The 14,719-nt window shown below is 50.3% G+C and overlaps 4 protein-coding genes across 4 annotated transcripts; 3 read left to right on the plus strand and 1 right to left on the minus strand.

Moving 5' to 3' along the window:
* The first annotated feature begins 78 nt into the window (after nt 1–78).
* On the plus strand, nt 79–1,835 carry PHIL1 (photosensitized INA-labeled protein PHIL1). The gene is made up of 2 exons (XM_002365014.1): nt 79–259; nt 792–1,835. Exon 2 carries the CDS (start codon nt 844–846, stop codon nt 1,339–1,341), a length of 498 nt encoding a protein of 165 aa, XP_002365055.1. The 5' UTR covers nt 79–259; nt 792–843; the 3' UTR covers nt 1,342–1,835.
* Nucleotides 1,836–2,661: 826 nt separating this feature from the next.
* On the plus strand, nt 2,662–7,066 carry TGME49_258400 (PA14 domain-containing protein; the record flags this gene model as incomplete). Its single annotated transcript, XM_018781174.1, has 20 exons — nt 2,662–2,881; nt 2,935–3,018; nt 3,079–3,140; nt 3,201–3,250; nt 3,309–3,527; nt 3,585–3,745; nt 3,805–3,858; nt 3,917–4,166; nt 4,225–4,317; nt 4,378–4,814; nt 4,868–5,023; nt 5,082–5,127; nt 5,184–5,254; nt 5,312–5,409; nt 5,463–5,597; nt 5,653–6,033; nt 6,085–6,139; nt 6,202–6,317; nt 6,373–6,543; nt 6,599–7,066. 20 exons carry the CDS (start codon nt 2,662–2,664, stop codon nt 6,728–6,730), a joined length of 2,991 nt encoding a protein of 996 aa, XP_018637009.1. The 3' UTR covers nt 6,731–7,066.
* Nucleotides 5,093–8,369, minus strand: TGME49_258390 (DnaJ protein, putative; the record flags this gene model as incomplete). The annotated part of the gene is made up of 4 exons (XM_002365012.2): nt 5,093–7,101; nt 7,200–7,366; nt 7,469–7,817; nt 8,011–8,369. The coding sequence occupies 4 exons, from the start codon at nt 8,367–8,369 to the stop codon at nt 6,783–6,785; spliced, it is 1,194 nt and encodes a 397-aa protein (XP_002365053.1). The 3' UTR covers nt 5,093–6,782.
* A 1,665-nt stretch (nt 8,370–10,034) lies between these two features.
* On the plus strand, nt 10,035–12,729 carry TGME49_258380 (elongation factor p (ef-p) kow family domain-containing protein; the record flags this gene model as incomplete). Its single annotated transcript, XM_002365011.2, has 4 exons — nt 10,035–11,261; nt 11,521–11,610; nt 11,978–12,083; nt 12,303–12,729. The coding sequence occupies 4 exons, from the start codon at nt 10,035–10,037 to the stop codon at nt 12,419–12,421; spliced, it is 1,542 nt and encodes a 513-aa protein (XP_002365052.2). The 3' UTR covers nt 12,422–12,729.
* Nucleotides 12,730–14,719: the final 1,990 nt, after the last annotated feature.

A 14,719-nucleotide genomic window follows, 5' to 3' on the forward strand; every position in this document is an offset into this window, starting at 1 on the left:
CACCTGTCGCTCAAAGCCATTCGAGAAGGCACTCAACGTCGCGCGTTGTGACGACGTATGCTACCCGTGTACGGCAGCACTGCACAGAAGGGCTTGTGGTGCAAATGAGTGTGCCAGTTCAAATTTCGAGTGACTTCCCTGCATTTTGTTGTTGTTTTCCGCATTTAAGACTACTTTGTAGCTAAGCACTCGGTTGGTTATCCTCGCCGTTTGTACGCGCCTGTGGAGCCGCAACAGAATTCACCTCTGAGGGCCGGAGGTAAGAAGATGATGGGAGCTGCGCTAGGTATACGTAATTGCGGCGAAGCTTTAGCACCGTGCTTCGATGCTAGCCACGTGAGATGGGCATCAGTGGTCTTCCCACGTTGACAGTGTCGTTAGCAAAAACTTAGCTCTGCACGATAGACTATTTTTCTTGGCATCTGCTAGGGTGCAGTGGGCTTAAGGGCCGCTTCTTTTCTAAGTTTTTTTCCTGTCCTTTCGACTGAGTTCTTCGAGAGACGGCCATCGTTGCAACCGTTCCACACGCCACGCATACGTTCTTCGGGTTGGGTGGCGTCGCAGCTCACCCGATATTTTCAATCCGTTCTCTTTCGTTTGTAAGTGTTTCATTGGAAACTTGCGTGTCTTGGTGGAACAACATCGGTGGGAGTAGTAGTTTAGTAGAACGTGTTTTCGTCGAAGGCAGGGCAGCTGTGCTCCCGCTGTCGCGGCAGCGTGCGATGTCGAGCTTCTGGCGCGCCATACCGTTTCGCTTATTCACATTGGTTTGCCTTGTATTTGCTTCGCAGAACACTCTTGTCGTTTGACAGACTCTGGATTAGACGAATTCATTTCGTGACGATGTCGCAGCCAAACCTCCAGTATGCCCACACGGGCGCAATTGAAGACTACTACCGCCTGCACGAGAATTCGGCATCAGATCGCCATCCCCTTGCGCAGGAATATTTTTCTGAGCGTATCCAGAGAGAACTGAATGCTCCAGTCATCGTCCACGATCGTGAACGTCCCCAACAGCCACCACATACCTACATTGCGGGCACGCCAGGACCGCTGCATTACGGAGTTCCATTGTCAGATGGGTGCGACCCTGGGGTATACGCAGTGTCGAACGCTCTGTTCGACGCAAGTGGAGCGTTTCGATCAATCCCTCTCAAACAGGGACCAGTCTTCCGTCGTCGACAACGCGGAGATTGCCAATCCGAATGGAGCAATGCTTTTGTCAGTAGGGTAGACCCGTGTGAATGCGGCTACCCCGAGGAAACATATACTCCTTATGAAGTGGCACGTTACCGTGATCAATACGGGCATCCCCACACCACACTCGACTTCTCTCGGTGATCGTATTCCAGGAGTGTTCATGTTGTTTGCTGCTCGTACAGCTGTCGACTCGGAATCTGATGCACTGTTTCAGTGGTTTGCCGGGGTTTGTTAGATGTGCTTGAGAGTTAGGTACCTCGGGAATGGGTGGCTGAATAAAGGGGGGGAGCGATTTCAAGTGGTTGGTCTAGCGCATTCGACAGGGCAATTTTGTGGTGCTGACGATGGAAATGGGCGTGTCGCCTGTTTCCGTAAAAGGTCAGATGCTAACGCTTGTCGCGACCTTGCTCCAGGCCGTTCCCAGTAAAAACGCGTGAAGACAACGTTTTTTCAGTTATTGGTATTGCATTTATGTTCGTCATAGTCAAGATGTTTTGGGTCAAGGGAGTTACCGTTGCCCTCAACGTTGTCCTACGATGTGGCACCACATTCGTTGGCGTGTGAGGCTCTGCCGGACCGTGCATATCATTGCCATTAGAACTTATGCGCATGGTCACGTAAGTTTGTGGCGAAGAGCGTCGTGCTGAACCAGTTCGGTAATATCACAATTCAACACCTGAGAAGCCGTAGTCAGCTATCTTCAGCCCAAAATGCTCTAGTGGTCTTGTGGACAACCGGGACGGAACACGTATGCAGCCGCCATACGGAAGACAGGAGTGCACACAGCAGCTATCATGTTGAACTGGCTGTCAGAAGAACTTCCCTCTGTGGGTGCTTTTCTGATCGGGCAAAGCGAGGACCCACAGAAAAATGACAAAAGGAAAACAAACATGTCCTAACTCAGTCAACCGGCAGTGTGGCAGATGCTTCCGTTAACAATTTCGTCGTGTCCCCTGCACGACTCGAGCATGCCGCTCAGTAAAGGTGTTTTCGGAGATTCCTAGAGAATGAGAGACCAGGCATGTGCATTATCCCAGTGTTACACGACGGTTGAACAGCTTTATCCTCAAAAGCAAGCATCTTGCCACGATTCTCCCACTTCATTTTCATGATGTGGAACACGCACGACGGAGAGGCTTCCCGTCATCGTCTTAGGTGCGTATGGGGTTTGTCTACCGCAGCCAGATTCGCTAGAAAATACCAACTGTGCGGCGAAAGAAGGTTGCAGTAGGTAAGTAGATGGTAAACGTTTAAAAATTAGAACCATCCAGGTTGAGGAAAACTATATCATATGTGTTACTACAGACTCTCCGCTTCCGTCGTGTATCAGTGTACTTACAGTGTCACGATCATTGTGAAGCGGTATGTCTCCCACGTTGTCTGATGTGTAGAATTCTAACTCCGCTTGTGTCAGCGATTAGCAGCGGGCGGACCACGATCGAAGATAATAGAGGATCTATAATGACAATCCGGCGTGCGGTGGCACTATTGTGCCTCTCGGTTCCTGCGTGTTTGTCCGAAGCTCCAGCTCCGCCGACAAATGATCCTTTACAGCGCCTTACAGAGTTTAGGCAGCAACATAGAAAGACCATCGATGGAAGACTTTGCGCTGCGGCATTTGTCCAGGACAACCAGACTTACACAGACTGCACGGATGCCCGCTCCCCTGATGGAACCAGCGGTATGCTTTGTTATTGCTCTTCTGCGCCGACAGGCTCGTTAATGATAAAACAGGACGGGAGTGGTGCTACGTTGAGGTCCAGTTGCTGGGGAAGGGACCAAAGGATTGGAACTACTGCAGCCGCCCAATAAACTACAGTAAAAGAAATGACAACGCTCGAGCTCTTGATACAGCGAAGATGGGATGATCGGTGGCAGGCAAGTTAAGGGCAAAAGCTCAGGAGGTCTTTGATGTGAAAGCAATCCAATCTAATAATCTCGTAAGAAACCAGGAATCTTCAAGATGTATGAGTGACCGCAAAGAAGACTGTTTTCTTCAGATGGCACGACTGGATGCTGAGGCTGCAAAAATCGAAGACATGATACGCAGGTGCGAGTTTTTTTGGCACATGAATGGATGTGGTGGCCGACGGAACAACAACATGCAGATTCACGGCCACATGTGGCGCTGCTCACTCATCAATGAGCCAAAATCTCAACCAAATAGACGGCCTTCTTTCCCGAAGCCAACACTGCCTGAAGAAAATGGAAGAAGCGTCTGCCAAGATCGGACTAATTGAAGCAACAATTGATGATGTCAAAGACGACATAGACAGGGATATGAAAAGGGCTATTATGAACAAGAAAAACTGTTCCTTAGTCAGAGGGTAAGAGATTCACTGATCGTTTCGATCTCTTGTGACACAGTGTTCCTGGGCGTTCAGCTACGAGGATGAACCCTTCGCAGATGGCGTCCGCGGGGCCTACTACAACAACCCAACATTCACCGGGGCACCATCAGCCTTCAGAACGGACAGTGCGCTGGACTTGGTGTTTTCAGGAAAGGGGCCAGTTGAGGGAGTGTCCTCCAACAGTTTTTCCGTCAGTAAGGAAGCGTCTACAGAACGAAGGATTTCACCCTGAGACTTGAGCCGTCGATGACAGGATGGGAAGCATTCCTGGAAGCCCCTCGATCGGGGATGTACACATTCATTGTCGGTACGATAAAATGCCACTATCGTTCGTCGCTATTTCGAAAAGTCCTGCCATTTGCCAGAGTCTGACTGTGGAGTCCGAATGTTCCTTGGCGACGAACCGATCATTATTGACAGGATGCCAACCCCGGTTTCAGGAGATGCAATTTCCGAAAATCCAGTCCCTGTCATTCCAACGAAAGAAAAGACGGGAATGATGAGGACTGAGTCCGTGATGATGGAACTTGTTGGCGGACAGAAATACAGAATCCGCGTTGAAGTGGTCCACTCGAACCACCTGAAATACCTAAATCCCAACAGTGCCACGATCAGGTGAATATGCTTTTGACGGCTGGACGTGCGGTTTGCGGTTACACGGATCTGGTATTAGGCTGCTCTGGCGACATGGCGAAGGTGGAGAAGAAGTGATCCCCTCAAGTCACTATTTAACCGGAAACGCGCGGCCTCCGGTAAAGTTCTCTGGGTCAGTGCCTCCCCGTGACACCACTTCACCGGCCCCGATATAAAACAAAAAATGTTTCAGCTTAAACCCTAAACAGTTCGATTTGGGATTTTTTAGTGATGGCGAGCGAGCATTTGCGGATAGCGACCAGTACTTCCTTGCCGATGTGCCTCTTCGATACGAAGGGCGCCGCTTTCTGAGGACTCTAGCTGAGCCGAACATGGAAGCGTTCTCTGTTGAAGTCAATATCCCCGCCACAATATATATTGCGTCCCCAATAGATGAAGGGATTCCTGTTGCCCCTGAGGAGAGTTCTGCCTGGAAAGTCCACGACACAGATGAAATAGTATCAGTGCTATTTGGTGTCACTGGCATGGGACGTGCGCTTGAATCAAGAGCGATGAGAATACGGTTCATAGCACTCCGAGAGCGAGGAAAGCTATCATTCAAACTCCGCCAAAAAGGCGTGCCGTTCCTTATTTTCGCGGAAGAGAAAAAAAATGCGGCATTGTCTTGCGGTATGCCGGCAGCTGCTGTGCTAGTTCTCTCATCTTGAATCACTGAGCGTCAGGTGGCGAGGAAGAGGTTCTCTCTCTCGTAGCAGGCAACGCCTACGCTGACTGCTCTGCTTCGTCTGAAGAGTCCGACGTCTACGGCTGTGCAGCTGGACTAAACGGAAGGCACATGGATCAGCCCAATGGAACGTGGAGAACACTTGGGGGAAACGGTATGCTCGCCCACTGCAACCTCTAATAGGTTGCATCAACGATCTGAATATCGTTCAGGTGTAGGAGAATGGATGGCAATCAAATTCAGGAAGCAAGTCCAGATGTAGGCTCCTCGACGTCATGGTTTCTCGGTGGCAGCGCGCTTGATGTCATTTGCAGCACACACTTCCGTTTCAAGCCCCGTGACGAGGCCGTGAACTGGCCGTCGGAGATCACTCTTTCGTACTCTGGTGAGTTGTGGCACTGATCACCGTATACAAGCAATTGACAACACCAACGCTGCCCAGAGGAAGGTGATGAAGACTCTGAAGTCTTCCCCATTCGCCACACATCCGACATCGAACGGAACACATACAAGCTAGCGCGACCCGTCATTACCGATTACGTGAGAGATGCTTGTGACTCATGCAGTTGCTCTGCACACCAAGAAATTCTTAGGTTAGAGCTGAGATCACCGAGATGTTTGTGAACGGAGAAGACAGCGGTGGCTCCTTCGAGTTCTTGGGCTCTTCTTGTACTACCACGGAAGAGGCAGATGATGCACAGGCGGCAATTCCTCGAATCATGGTTGAGGTATAAATAACAGAACAAAAAGAACTCGGAAACATACAATCACCCACTGGCACAGACATGCGACGCAACAGTGGAGTCTATCCCAGAAATTCTGCCTCTTGAAGAAGGCGACCAAATTGTTGCAGTGTGTCCACAGCACTGCGTGAAATCCCTAGAAGGCAGTGCATATGGTACCGGGGTCTACGCGCCGGGATCAACCCTGTGCACCGCAGGTGTCCACGCGGGTATCTGTGACGGGACGGAAACGGCATGCGAGATCCTAGTGACCATTGGAGGACCGAAGAGCGCATTCAAAGGGACTAGAAACCACGGCGTCGCTTCAAGCCCAAGCGGACCCACAGACGCGTCTGTAAAGCTTTCTAGGGCACCGTGTCACATGCCCTCCGCAGCGCCAATAAAGTACTTCATCTCATTCGGTGAACACGTGGCACCAGAGGTACGCTTCTCCAACCAGTTCTTGCTTCCATACCCACAAGCTTCGTCATAGGGATGGAACGCCGACGACGGCAGTATAAAGCAATCACATGACGGAATTGTTTATGGTAAGCCAGAGGATATACTACCATTCGTGCGACTTCAAGCTTTTACCCCGTCCGGTTTTCAGGCTGGTGGAGAGAAGCACCCACAAAGTCTTGTTCGGGCCACAACCTGAGCCATTTGAGCTCACGCGGAGTCTCCTTTCCTGTACCAATAGGCTCTCAGCGATGCCCACTGGGCGCGGTAAGGAATAAAAACTGGCGAAGATCCGCAACCACAAAACAGGAGTTCTTTACAGGACTGCGCGCCAAACTTTTGGTCCGTCGTCCTTCCTGAAGACGGCACCTATCGCTTGGTCGCGCAGGTGGCGGGTCCATGCGACGGCTCCACTGGAGGACACGTGTATCTTCAAGCGAACGGCATCTCACTCGCATCCGGCCAGTTAGTTCCAAGCGGCTCGAGCTACGGGGTAGCACGAACATGCTATCTTCACCATGCAAGACTTTCATCAACCAGACTTTTAGGCTATCGCTGCTATCCCTGTTAGAGACCATGTGATCACCTTAACGTCCAGTTGCACGACGGAGAAATGCCCTGACACGAGCACAACCATCCTCAACATTGAGCTTGAAAAGATTTCTGACGAGGTTGCGTAAGGCTTGCAGATTACCCACTTGGGGACACTGCTGCGCCTCCACTCGACGTTTCTTAAAATGCCGTTACCTCGCGTTGAGAATATCTTGTTCCTTCAAGAGCCTGCCTTGCCGCAGCTTTTTGCTTCTCGTCTAGGGCAGCAGGGTAGCTTACCATGAATTTTATCCTCAGGTTGCCAAACTGAGACGTATTACCTTTCTTGGGCATTCCCTTGTTATACAAAGTCATGGTTTGCCCGTCAAACGTTACATCGTCTTTCTTTACGCGAACAGGAGTGTTGTCAAGATGAATAAAACTTCGCTCAAAGCCAACCAGAGCTTCCAATAAGCTTATTCTTATTGACATTTCTAGATCGTCTCCAATTCGGGAATACCTGCACGGGCAAACGTAGGATCAGAGCAACGACGATGAAAGCTCACAGCAGAAAACACACACGAACGCATTTAAAGCTAGACATTTGGAAGTCCTTACCGTTTGTGAGGGAGCTCCTGTATGACTAATACCAAATCGCCCGGCTCGTGGCCCAGTTTTTGCTCCCCCACGCCGTCGAAAACGATTTCATCTCCATCACGCATTCCTGCTTCAACGGTGGCCGACAGTTGCGTTACTTCAGGTTCAGTAATGCCATTCGGGCACTCCTGAGGGACAAACCGTCAAACGAACTGCCGATGACATAACTCAGCTACACCAGAAGCACGTCAGTTCATAATAACCATATCATGCGCAGCATTTGTCCGTACCTTGCAGCGTGGCCTCCACGCCTTCCCTTGGTCGACGCACGTGTCATCTTGAATTTGATTCTGCACAATGAAACCGGGTCCCATTTGCTGAGTAATCACTCGAAGGCCTGGCCCTTTGCAATCCGGTTTCTTTGTAAAGCATTCGTCGGCATGCATGCACATAACTGGCCTAGTGAACGAAATATCAAGCGTCTCGCCTTTATACAGCTGCTCCAGCGACACATTCAGTCGCACGGTCGACGGTGGTGCTTTGGGAGTCTCGCGCGTCCTTCCTCCGAACCCGCCACCGAAGAAATCAGAAAATATGTCTCCAAATGGATGTGATGCCTGTTGCCCGCCGGATTGAAGCCTGTAATGGAAAGTTTCCAACAACCAGGTGCAAGAGAAATCTGGGGAAATATGATTGGTGATTTAAAGCAAGCCGAGACACAACCATCGAGGCAATTTAGATTCTAATTTCCTAAGACCACACAACGAAGCTGATAGCGCCTGTTCGCGAGGAAAGATGGGGAAAGAGCACTCCCTACGGGGATACAGCTCACCTTTCAAGTCCCTCTTCACCATATTCGTCGTAGACCTGACGTTTCTCCGCGTTGTTCAGTATTTCATACGCAAAAGAAATTTCCTTGAACTTTGCTTCAGCATTGGGTTCCTTATTCTTATCAGGGTGGTATTTCATTGATAGCTTCCTGTATGCCTTTTTTATTTCGTCGGCACTGGCGTTGCGCTTCACACCAAGAACAGAATATAAATTCTGTTTTGCCGCCAGCACCATCAACGGATACATGTCGAGGGAAAATCGGCTCCAATTAGCTGTTTCAGGTACGCGCCATGTCTCCAGCAGCATTCCGAAAGCTATACAAAGGGGAAAGAGTCCCTTGAGAAGGTGTAGGAGACCCATTTTGAAGTTATAGATCGGCTGAAGTGGTGAAGGACAACAGGGCGGTCAATGCAGAGTGTGCCAAATCCCCATGCACCATATAGCGGCCCATCGGAGTACGCAACAGATTGCGTCGATTCGAAACTGTTCCTTTGACTATGGACCAGTATTTCCTGTCCCGGATGAAGATAATAAACCTGGCGCCGCAGCACCGAAAAAAGTGGCCGTGCTGCTCCCTGGTGGGGACGATGAGGATGGCCGCCACCGCCAACAACCGCTGACCAGTAGCCCACTCCACAACCTACAAGAAAAGTGTTGTGTAATGGAGGGAAACCAATGAATATGAAGGCATGCAGTGTTGGTTGTTGTGGAACCCCGTCTTAGGAGACGCCATCACCGGGGATTCCTGGAGCAAGCCACTTGTCCCTTACCCTACAGATCGTCCTGGGACTCCCAGAACTGACCGACAGCAGAAGTTCTAAATAATCGAGTTTCCCTGAACAGAAAACAAGAATGGGTTCTTCTGCTCTGTTCCTGGTTGATGCCCTGCTGCCATCCAGATTTTTTTGCATGCATCGCACCTCGGCCGTGTCCCTTGGACGACGGTGTGAGCCTGGTAACCTTCGCGGGCAGGGGACTCAGCACACGTGGAAAACCAAGAAGCGTGCAAACCTCTCCGGTTTTCTTTGCGCTCTCGAGGTCCGTTGGTTCTGCGAAAAGTATCTCAAACATTGTGTCTTACAAAGCACTTTTTCATCGACCAGAAATGCGAAGCAATAGCGAGCAGGTTTGTGTGTGTCATCGGCAAATGTCCTGGCAACAGGTTGTGCGACTTGTCACACAGGCAAAGCAGCTGCCAGTGCGGAATGAAAGTTGCGTGAAAACTTGCTTGTACTGGTCTCCTCATTTCACTTTCGCAGCAAACTGGATTCTCAGCTGTATTGAGACGAGACTGCTTCTCAGTTGCTGTAAATTATTGGGAGCGTATCAAGTAGGCGTACGTGAGTAAAGACATTCGGGATCGCGCGATGCGTGAGCAATGAAGTCCGTCATAGACCGGGTCTCGTTGCCGCAAGACAACGCGGCAGCCCCGACGCTTTTTGCCCATGCCAGGGAGCTTGGGCGAAGTGAATGATATGTATGCACATCATTCATACCATTTTTGAGAGTGCCATATCGTGTCACAGCATCCAATGCAGACATGGTTTAGGAATCTTGCGGGTTCGTTCCGTCGCTTTGAGGGAGTGCGGGATCTCATCCGGTCGGGGGGGGGTCTCACGAGTGTTGTCTCCCCTGTTGCTGGTCTGCGTCATCTGTGTGTTTTATCTTGTTATGCGTGTAATAATGAACGATTTCGACACTTGCAACGACAAAAAATGCGTTTTTCTGCTTGTCTGCCGTCTTTCCCAAGCGTAGAGTCCGTTCCCTTGTGACGACCCCCCTTAGGGAGGGAAAGGCGTCGGCAGCATCGTTGTCCGTACTCCACTCGCTGCTTTTGCGGCACACAGTTTCTGTCATCACTCTCTAATGCAGATGGAATAAAGTATATACTATCATCTAACTCTGCGTAGAGAGTACCGGCGTCGGCGGGTGCCCCCGCTTCAGCAGTGTTAACTGTACATCGTCCAAGCCACTCCGGCAACCTGGAGGAGTTTCAGTTGACTGCCAAAACACTCTTCTTGCAAGATGGTTGGTTGGAAGTATCCTCGCAGGCTTCGCCTCTTCCCAACTCTTTCTTTGTTCAATCTCTTCCTTCCGCTTTTCTTGGGACAGTTTGTCGGTGCTAGGTTGGTATTGGTAAGACCTCATGAATATTCCGCTCAGCCTGGAGTTCCTTCTGACTTCTTCAATAATCTAACCGCTACTACTGGCTGCCGGCTGTCTGTGAAGCCACCTGACTGTAGCTGTGCTCGCTTTGGAAGCCTAGGTGCGAGTATTCGGAGTCGGCACTCGCGGTGTAGGCAGTGCCCGCAGGACGCAATGAACTGCAGTTATTCTTGTTTCCTGATGCCAGCTTTCGGGGAGAGACAATTTCGTGAACCCAGCAACTTCAGGCCTTCTGTACGTTCTTCAGTTACTGCTGGACCCTTAACTGACGTCTTTACCCACCTAGGATCATTTGCGGGTGGTAACGCACTATGCACTGGTAGTGGCGTCTCACCGATTCATGGCAACCGCTATTTCGGGAGTCGCGTTCACTCTTCTGTTCCTTTCACATTGAATACCTACATCTCGTACGCTTCGTCACTGATTCCAGAGGGTCCTGTTCGTCTTCGGCCAGTCCATTTAGACGCTCAGCCGCACTTCCCTTCTTCCGCTTTTTCCGAGACATTGACCGTCCCCGGGCTGTCTGGCCGTGGCAGTACGTTTTTGTTCGCCAAAGTGTCGAATAAAGATAAGCATCGCGGCCACGCCCATAGTTTTTCAGATCTCACTTCTTCAGGGGCTTCCGAGACCGACAGCGCCAGTACTGATAAACCCTCAAAGTCGCATGGCGAATCACACGGAGGGTTTTCGTTCATGTTTCCAAAGACAGGAGGTTATGTCAGCAGCAACGACCTACGAAATGGGAGTTGTGTGATTGTTGGAGACCAGGCGTTCCGTGTTCTGCAATTTCAGTCCGTTAAGATGGCTCGTGCAGCCGCGTACGTCCGGGCACGCCTAAAGAATCTCGTTACTGGCGCCACCATCGACCACAACTTCCGCTCAGATGAGAAACTACAGATCCCAGAAATCGCGGTCGCTGAAGCAACTTTCACGGGGTTCAGAGCTGGAGGCGGCGGTGGCTCAGCGGCGAAGAGAGGCAGCAAACACAAGAGTTCAGAGTCAGCGATTATGGGAGAGGCTCTGAAGGCTGCAGGAATGGAAAAAGCAGGAGATGTGCGAGGCAGGGACAGAACTCTTGTTTTTATGGTAAGATGCTTCGAAGACTTGCTGAATCAGTGAGTCGGGGTAACTCACATATACTGTAGGGACCTCCGCATCATAGGCCAGGTGTCATTACCCTGGAGGTTCACGTTCTTTTACGTGGCCTGGGTGTCGCGCTGCTCTTTCTGCTTCTCTCGTTTTTCGCCTTTGATCGTTATCCTTTCCCTCTTGCTCTTTTCTTGACTTCTCACCAAGTGATATAATCAAACGGTCATGTGAGTTTGTCTGGCTTGTGTCTCTACAGAACAAAGAGACGTGGGAAGAGATTTTGATCACGGACAGGGACATAATCGAACGCATTTCTGGCTTCCTCAAAGAAGGCATGGAAGTCCGGGTACGCTGGTGGGAGAGGATCCAAGTGAAGCACAAGAGGGAACAGAGAACGATCAGATTGTTTTTCTTCCTTTGCGTTGCTTTGAACCGCTACATCAAATGGGTCCGGTCCCTATAAAAGGCCTGTGTAGTGGGAATCGCATTCGACGAAACCTCATTGCACAAGGGTGTACCATAGCTGCCAAGATAACTAGACTCAGCTGGAGAGCACTGCGTTGTTTAGGCATGTGTAGACAGTGCACTGCGTTACCTCTGATTCTTTGCTTCGTTCGGGAGTCCAGGTAGTTGCAGGTCCAGCGCATCTGTATGGTGGCGCCTTGAAGCAGATAAGGCTGAACCTTCGTCGCTTCTTTGTTCTGCTTGTTCAGTTTGGCTTATGGGAAGATAAGGTCGTCGATATCGCGCTGCCGGCAACTGAGACGTACACTGTGACAGAAATCTCTGGACAGTCGGATCACAGTCGAGGAAACCCTGGTGAGGAGCAGCTCTATTTGTAATTCATGCCACTGCTCGCTGTTTTCTGACTCGTCGCGTATCAGGGACTCTCCTGTGAAGAGCTACCCACCTTAGCCGCGATTTTTCTCGGGAGAATCTCGTTTCTTGTTATTCATGCAATAAGGGAAGATGAGGGTGTGCTCTGGAGAATCCTTCGTCTAATGCCAAAACAACCTGGTTTGGTATGTTGTTTTTCAGGCCGGAAACAAGCTATTCTTGAGACGGGTGCTCGCATTTCAGTGCCCCACTTTGTCGAGGCAGGCGATCGGGTAGTTGTGCGTACGAGTAACGGCGACTTCGTCAAGCGAGGTGTATGACCTGATTGGTCAGGCAGAAAGTTTCTGCGTGATTCACTGCTGATGAAAGAGTGACTGGTAGTGTGAAGACCTCTAAATTTGTGCAGGCGTTGTATGTAGCTGCCCGGTTGCTTTCGGACGCCTGATGGTGCGCAGAAACCCTGAGAATACGGTCCGGCAACGACCGCGTGGGAGCACGCATAGCGGGTAGTAAGAAGTTGAAGACAACGACCCTGAGAAGATTCACTTTTTCTGAGCAGTCATCACAGATTCTCCCCTGTAACGAAGATCGACTGCGGTTCTCTTTTGTTGGGCCTAAAGCTACGGAGTTCGTGGAGGTTCGCAGAAGTTCAGCACAGTCATCCGATGGTAGTCGACCAGTCTCCAGGTAGTGGATAAACTGTAAAGGAAAAATTGAGTGTGTGGTGCGGTCTTTACAGACTACGTTAGATGATATTCAAAATCAGGAGCTGTTGGCGGAAGAGGCCTGACCACGGTGGGATGGCTTTCCGATTGAATTTTATTCAGTTATCGTATCAGGATTCTGAGTCTGTGGTTATGTGAGCTATCTGATGTTCAGTTGGGTGACCGCAATGGTTTCCCTGTAATTTGAGTGGGAAATGATTGTAGTCGAACACCAGCGGTCCCGTTCGCGTAACCTGTGTAGAGCTGGATGCGACTCTCGGCAGTTTCGTTTCTTCTCCTTCCAGAGAGGGATGGTTGGTGCCGGATAGCGACTCATGTTGAAGATCATCATTATCTCGGGGTTTTCTGCTGGCAGGTACAGGTGCACGTGAGAGTACTGCGGTCTCACGCGCGTATTCTGTATTGTCATACAATATAAATAGGACCCGCAGAACATACCAGTAAATGTTTTCCAACTGTGTTCGCATAGTTGGGTGGGTTCAATCCGCTGCTTGTTCGTTCTTGCACCGGTAGGGGGGGGGGCCAACAGATGCAGATGAGATTGGTTGACTTCTTGCGTCACGAGATAATGCCGCTTGTTGTAGACTGAATTCCATCAAGGTTGATTGTTCGCAGGCGAAGGCGCCTCGTCCACCGTGTATCGACCTGATCGGATGTTTACGGAAACCGTTTTGAGTCCTTACGAAAGCGTGAAGTCGCGCCAGGAACTTTACATGGGCTGTTATGAGATCTAAGAAGCCGGTCAGCTTTTCCTGTACTGTACAGACATTGCTGAAGGGACCGGACATACGACGGACTATGCACACTGTCATCTGACCGCGGTCAGCATATGGACACGCTGGAAACGCGTGCGTTGATGTAGAGTGCTTAGGACGATGAAATATGAGGAACAAGACCTGACAATCTTTAACCAACTCTTTGTTTGCCTCCCTGCGGTCACTCGGCTAGTGGCTATCTGTCGAATCAACAGCTGCGAAGCGGGCACGACCAGCGCTTTCCACGGGATTTTTGCAGGATAGCCCTGTGCATACCGATTAACCACATGACAGCTCGTCTTTGAAGCCGCTGGTACAGAATATCAAACCCAACGCCAATTAACTCAGTGAAATGAGACAGAGTTGAACTGTCTATATATCCTTGAGTTATGTTTCTATTGAGGCCCCTGTAAGCCTCAGGAGAAAACAGCAAACTTGTGGATGGCTCAACTAAATTCACAGCAACCATGAAACCACAATTCTACGAGCCCCTGCTGCGCCTATAGGCTCTTGCGTGGAGGACCGTCGCAAGGTTCGAATGCAGGTTCGGCCCTGGTCTAAATGGAAACATCTGATTGTTTAAGGGTAGCCGCAACTTGTCACTGTCATCTCTACGTCAGCGTATGTGGAGGAAAGCGGGAACGCGGAAGCCTGAGGATACCCAGTGCTTGCGCCCAGTTGTGCACTTACGTCGAGGAGTTAATGCGAGCCGAGCAAAAGGTTGTGAATCACCTCTCCAGCGTTGTGTGAACTACAGATCTCGCCGACTCCCACCATTTATTCAAGCACGAGTCTTTCAGTTTCTCGCGCTAGAGACTGGATGTAAACAGTCCATGTGCATTCGAACAGTGAGCCACTGGCAAGAACAAATACGCACGACGTTAACTTCCCTGTCAAACATCCATTTTCTTTGTAATACACTTCCATCCAGGAGTAGCGATTATAAGATACAAGGGTCGAGAACAAAACCAAAACAGGCACAGGGGTCAGAATCTGAAAAACAGTAACAGGATGTCTGCTGCTGGTTCTTTTTGCCCTTCTGCGTGATAAATTATGCTGCCGTGTTGTGTAACCTCCGCTGCCAAGAAAGACTTCAAACACCCATGATGAAGATTCCGCGGAGATCGGGAGATAACTT

The sequence above is a fragment of the Toxoplasma gondii genome, chromosome VIIb (genome assembly GCF_000006565.2).
Source record: "Toxoplasma gondii ME49 chromosome VIIb, whole genome shotgun sequence".
Lineage (NCBI taxonomy): Eukaryota > Apicomplexa > Conoidasida > Eucoccidiorida > Sarcocystidae > Toxoplasma > Toxoplasma gondii.

What these genes read in the sequence shown, in the direction of transcription:
- PHIL1 (XM_002365014.1), top strand. Translation starts at nt 844, where the DNA reads ATGTCGCAGCCAAACCTCCAGTATGCCCACACGGGCGCAATTGAAGAC.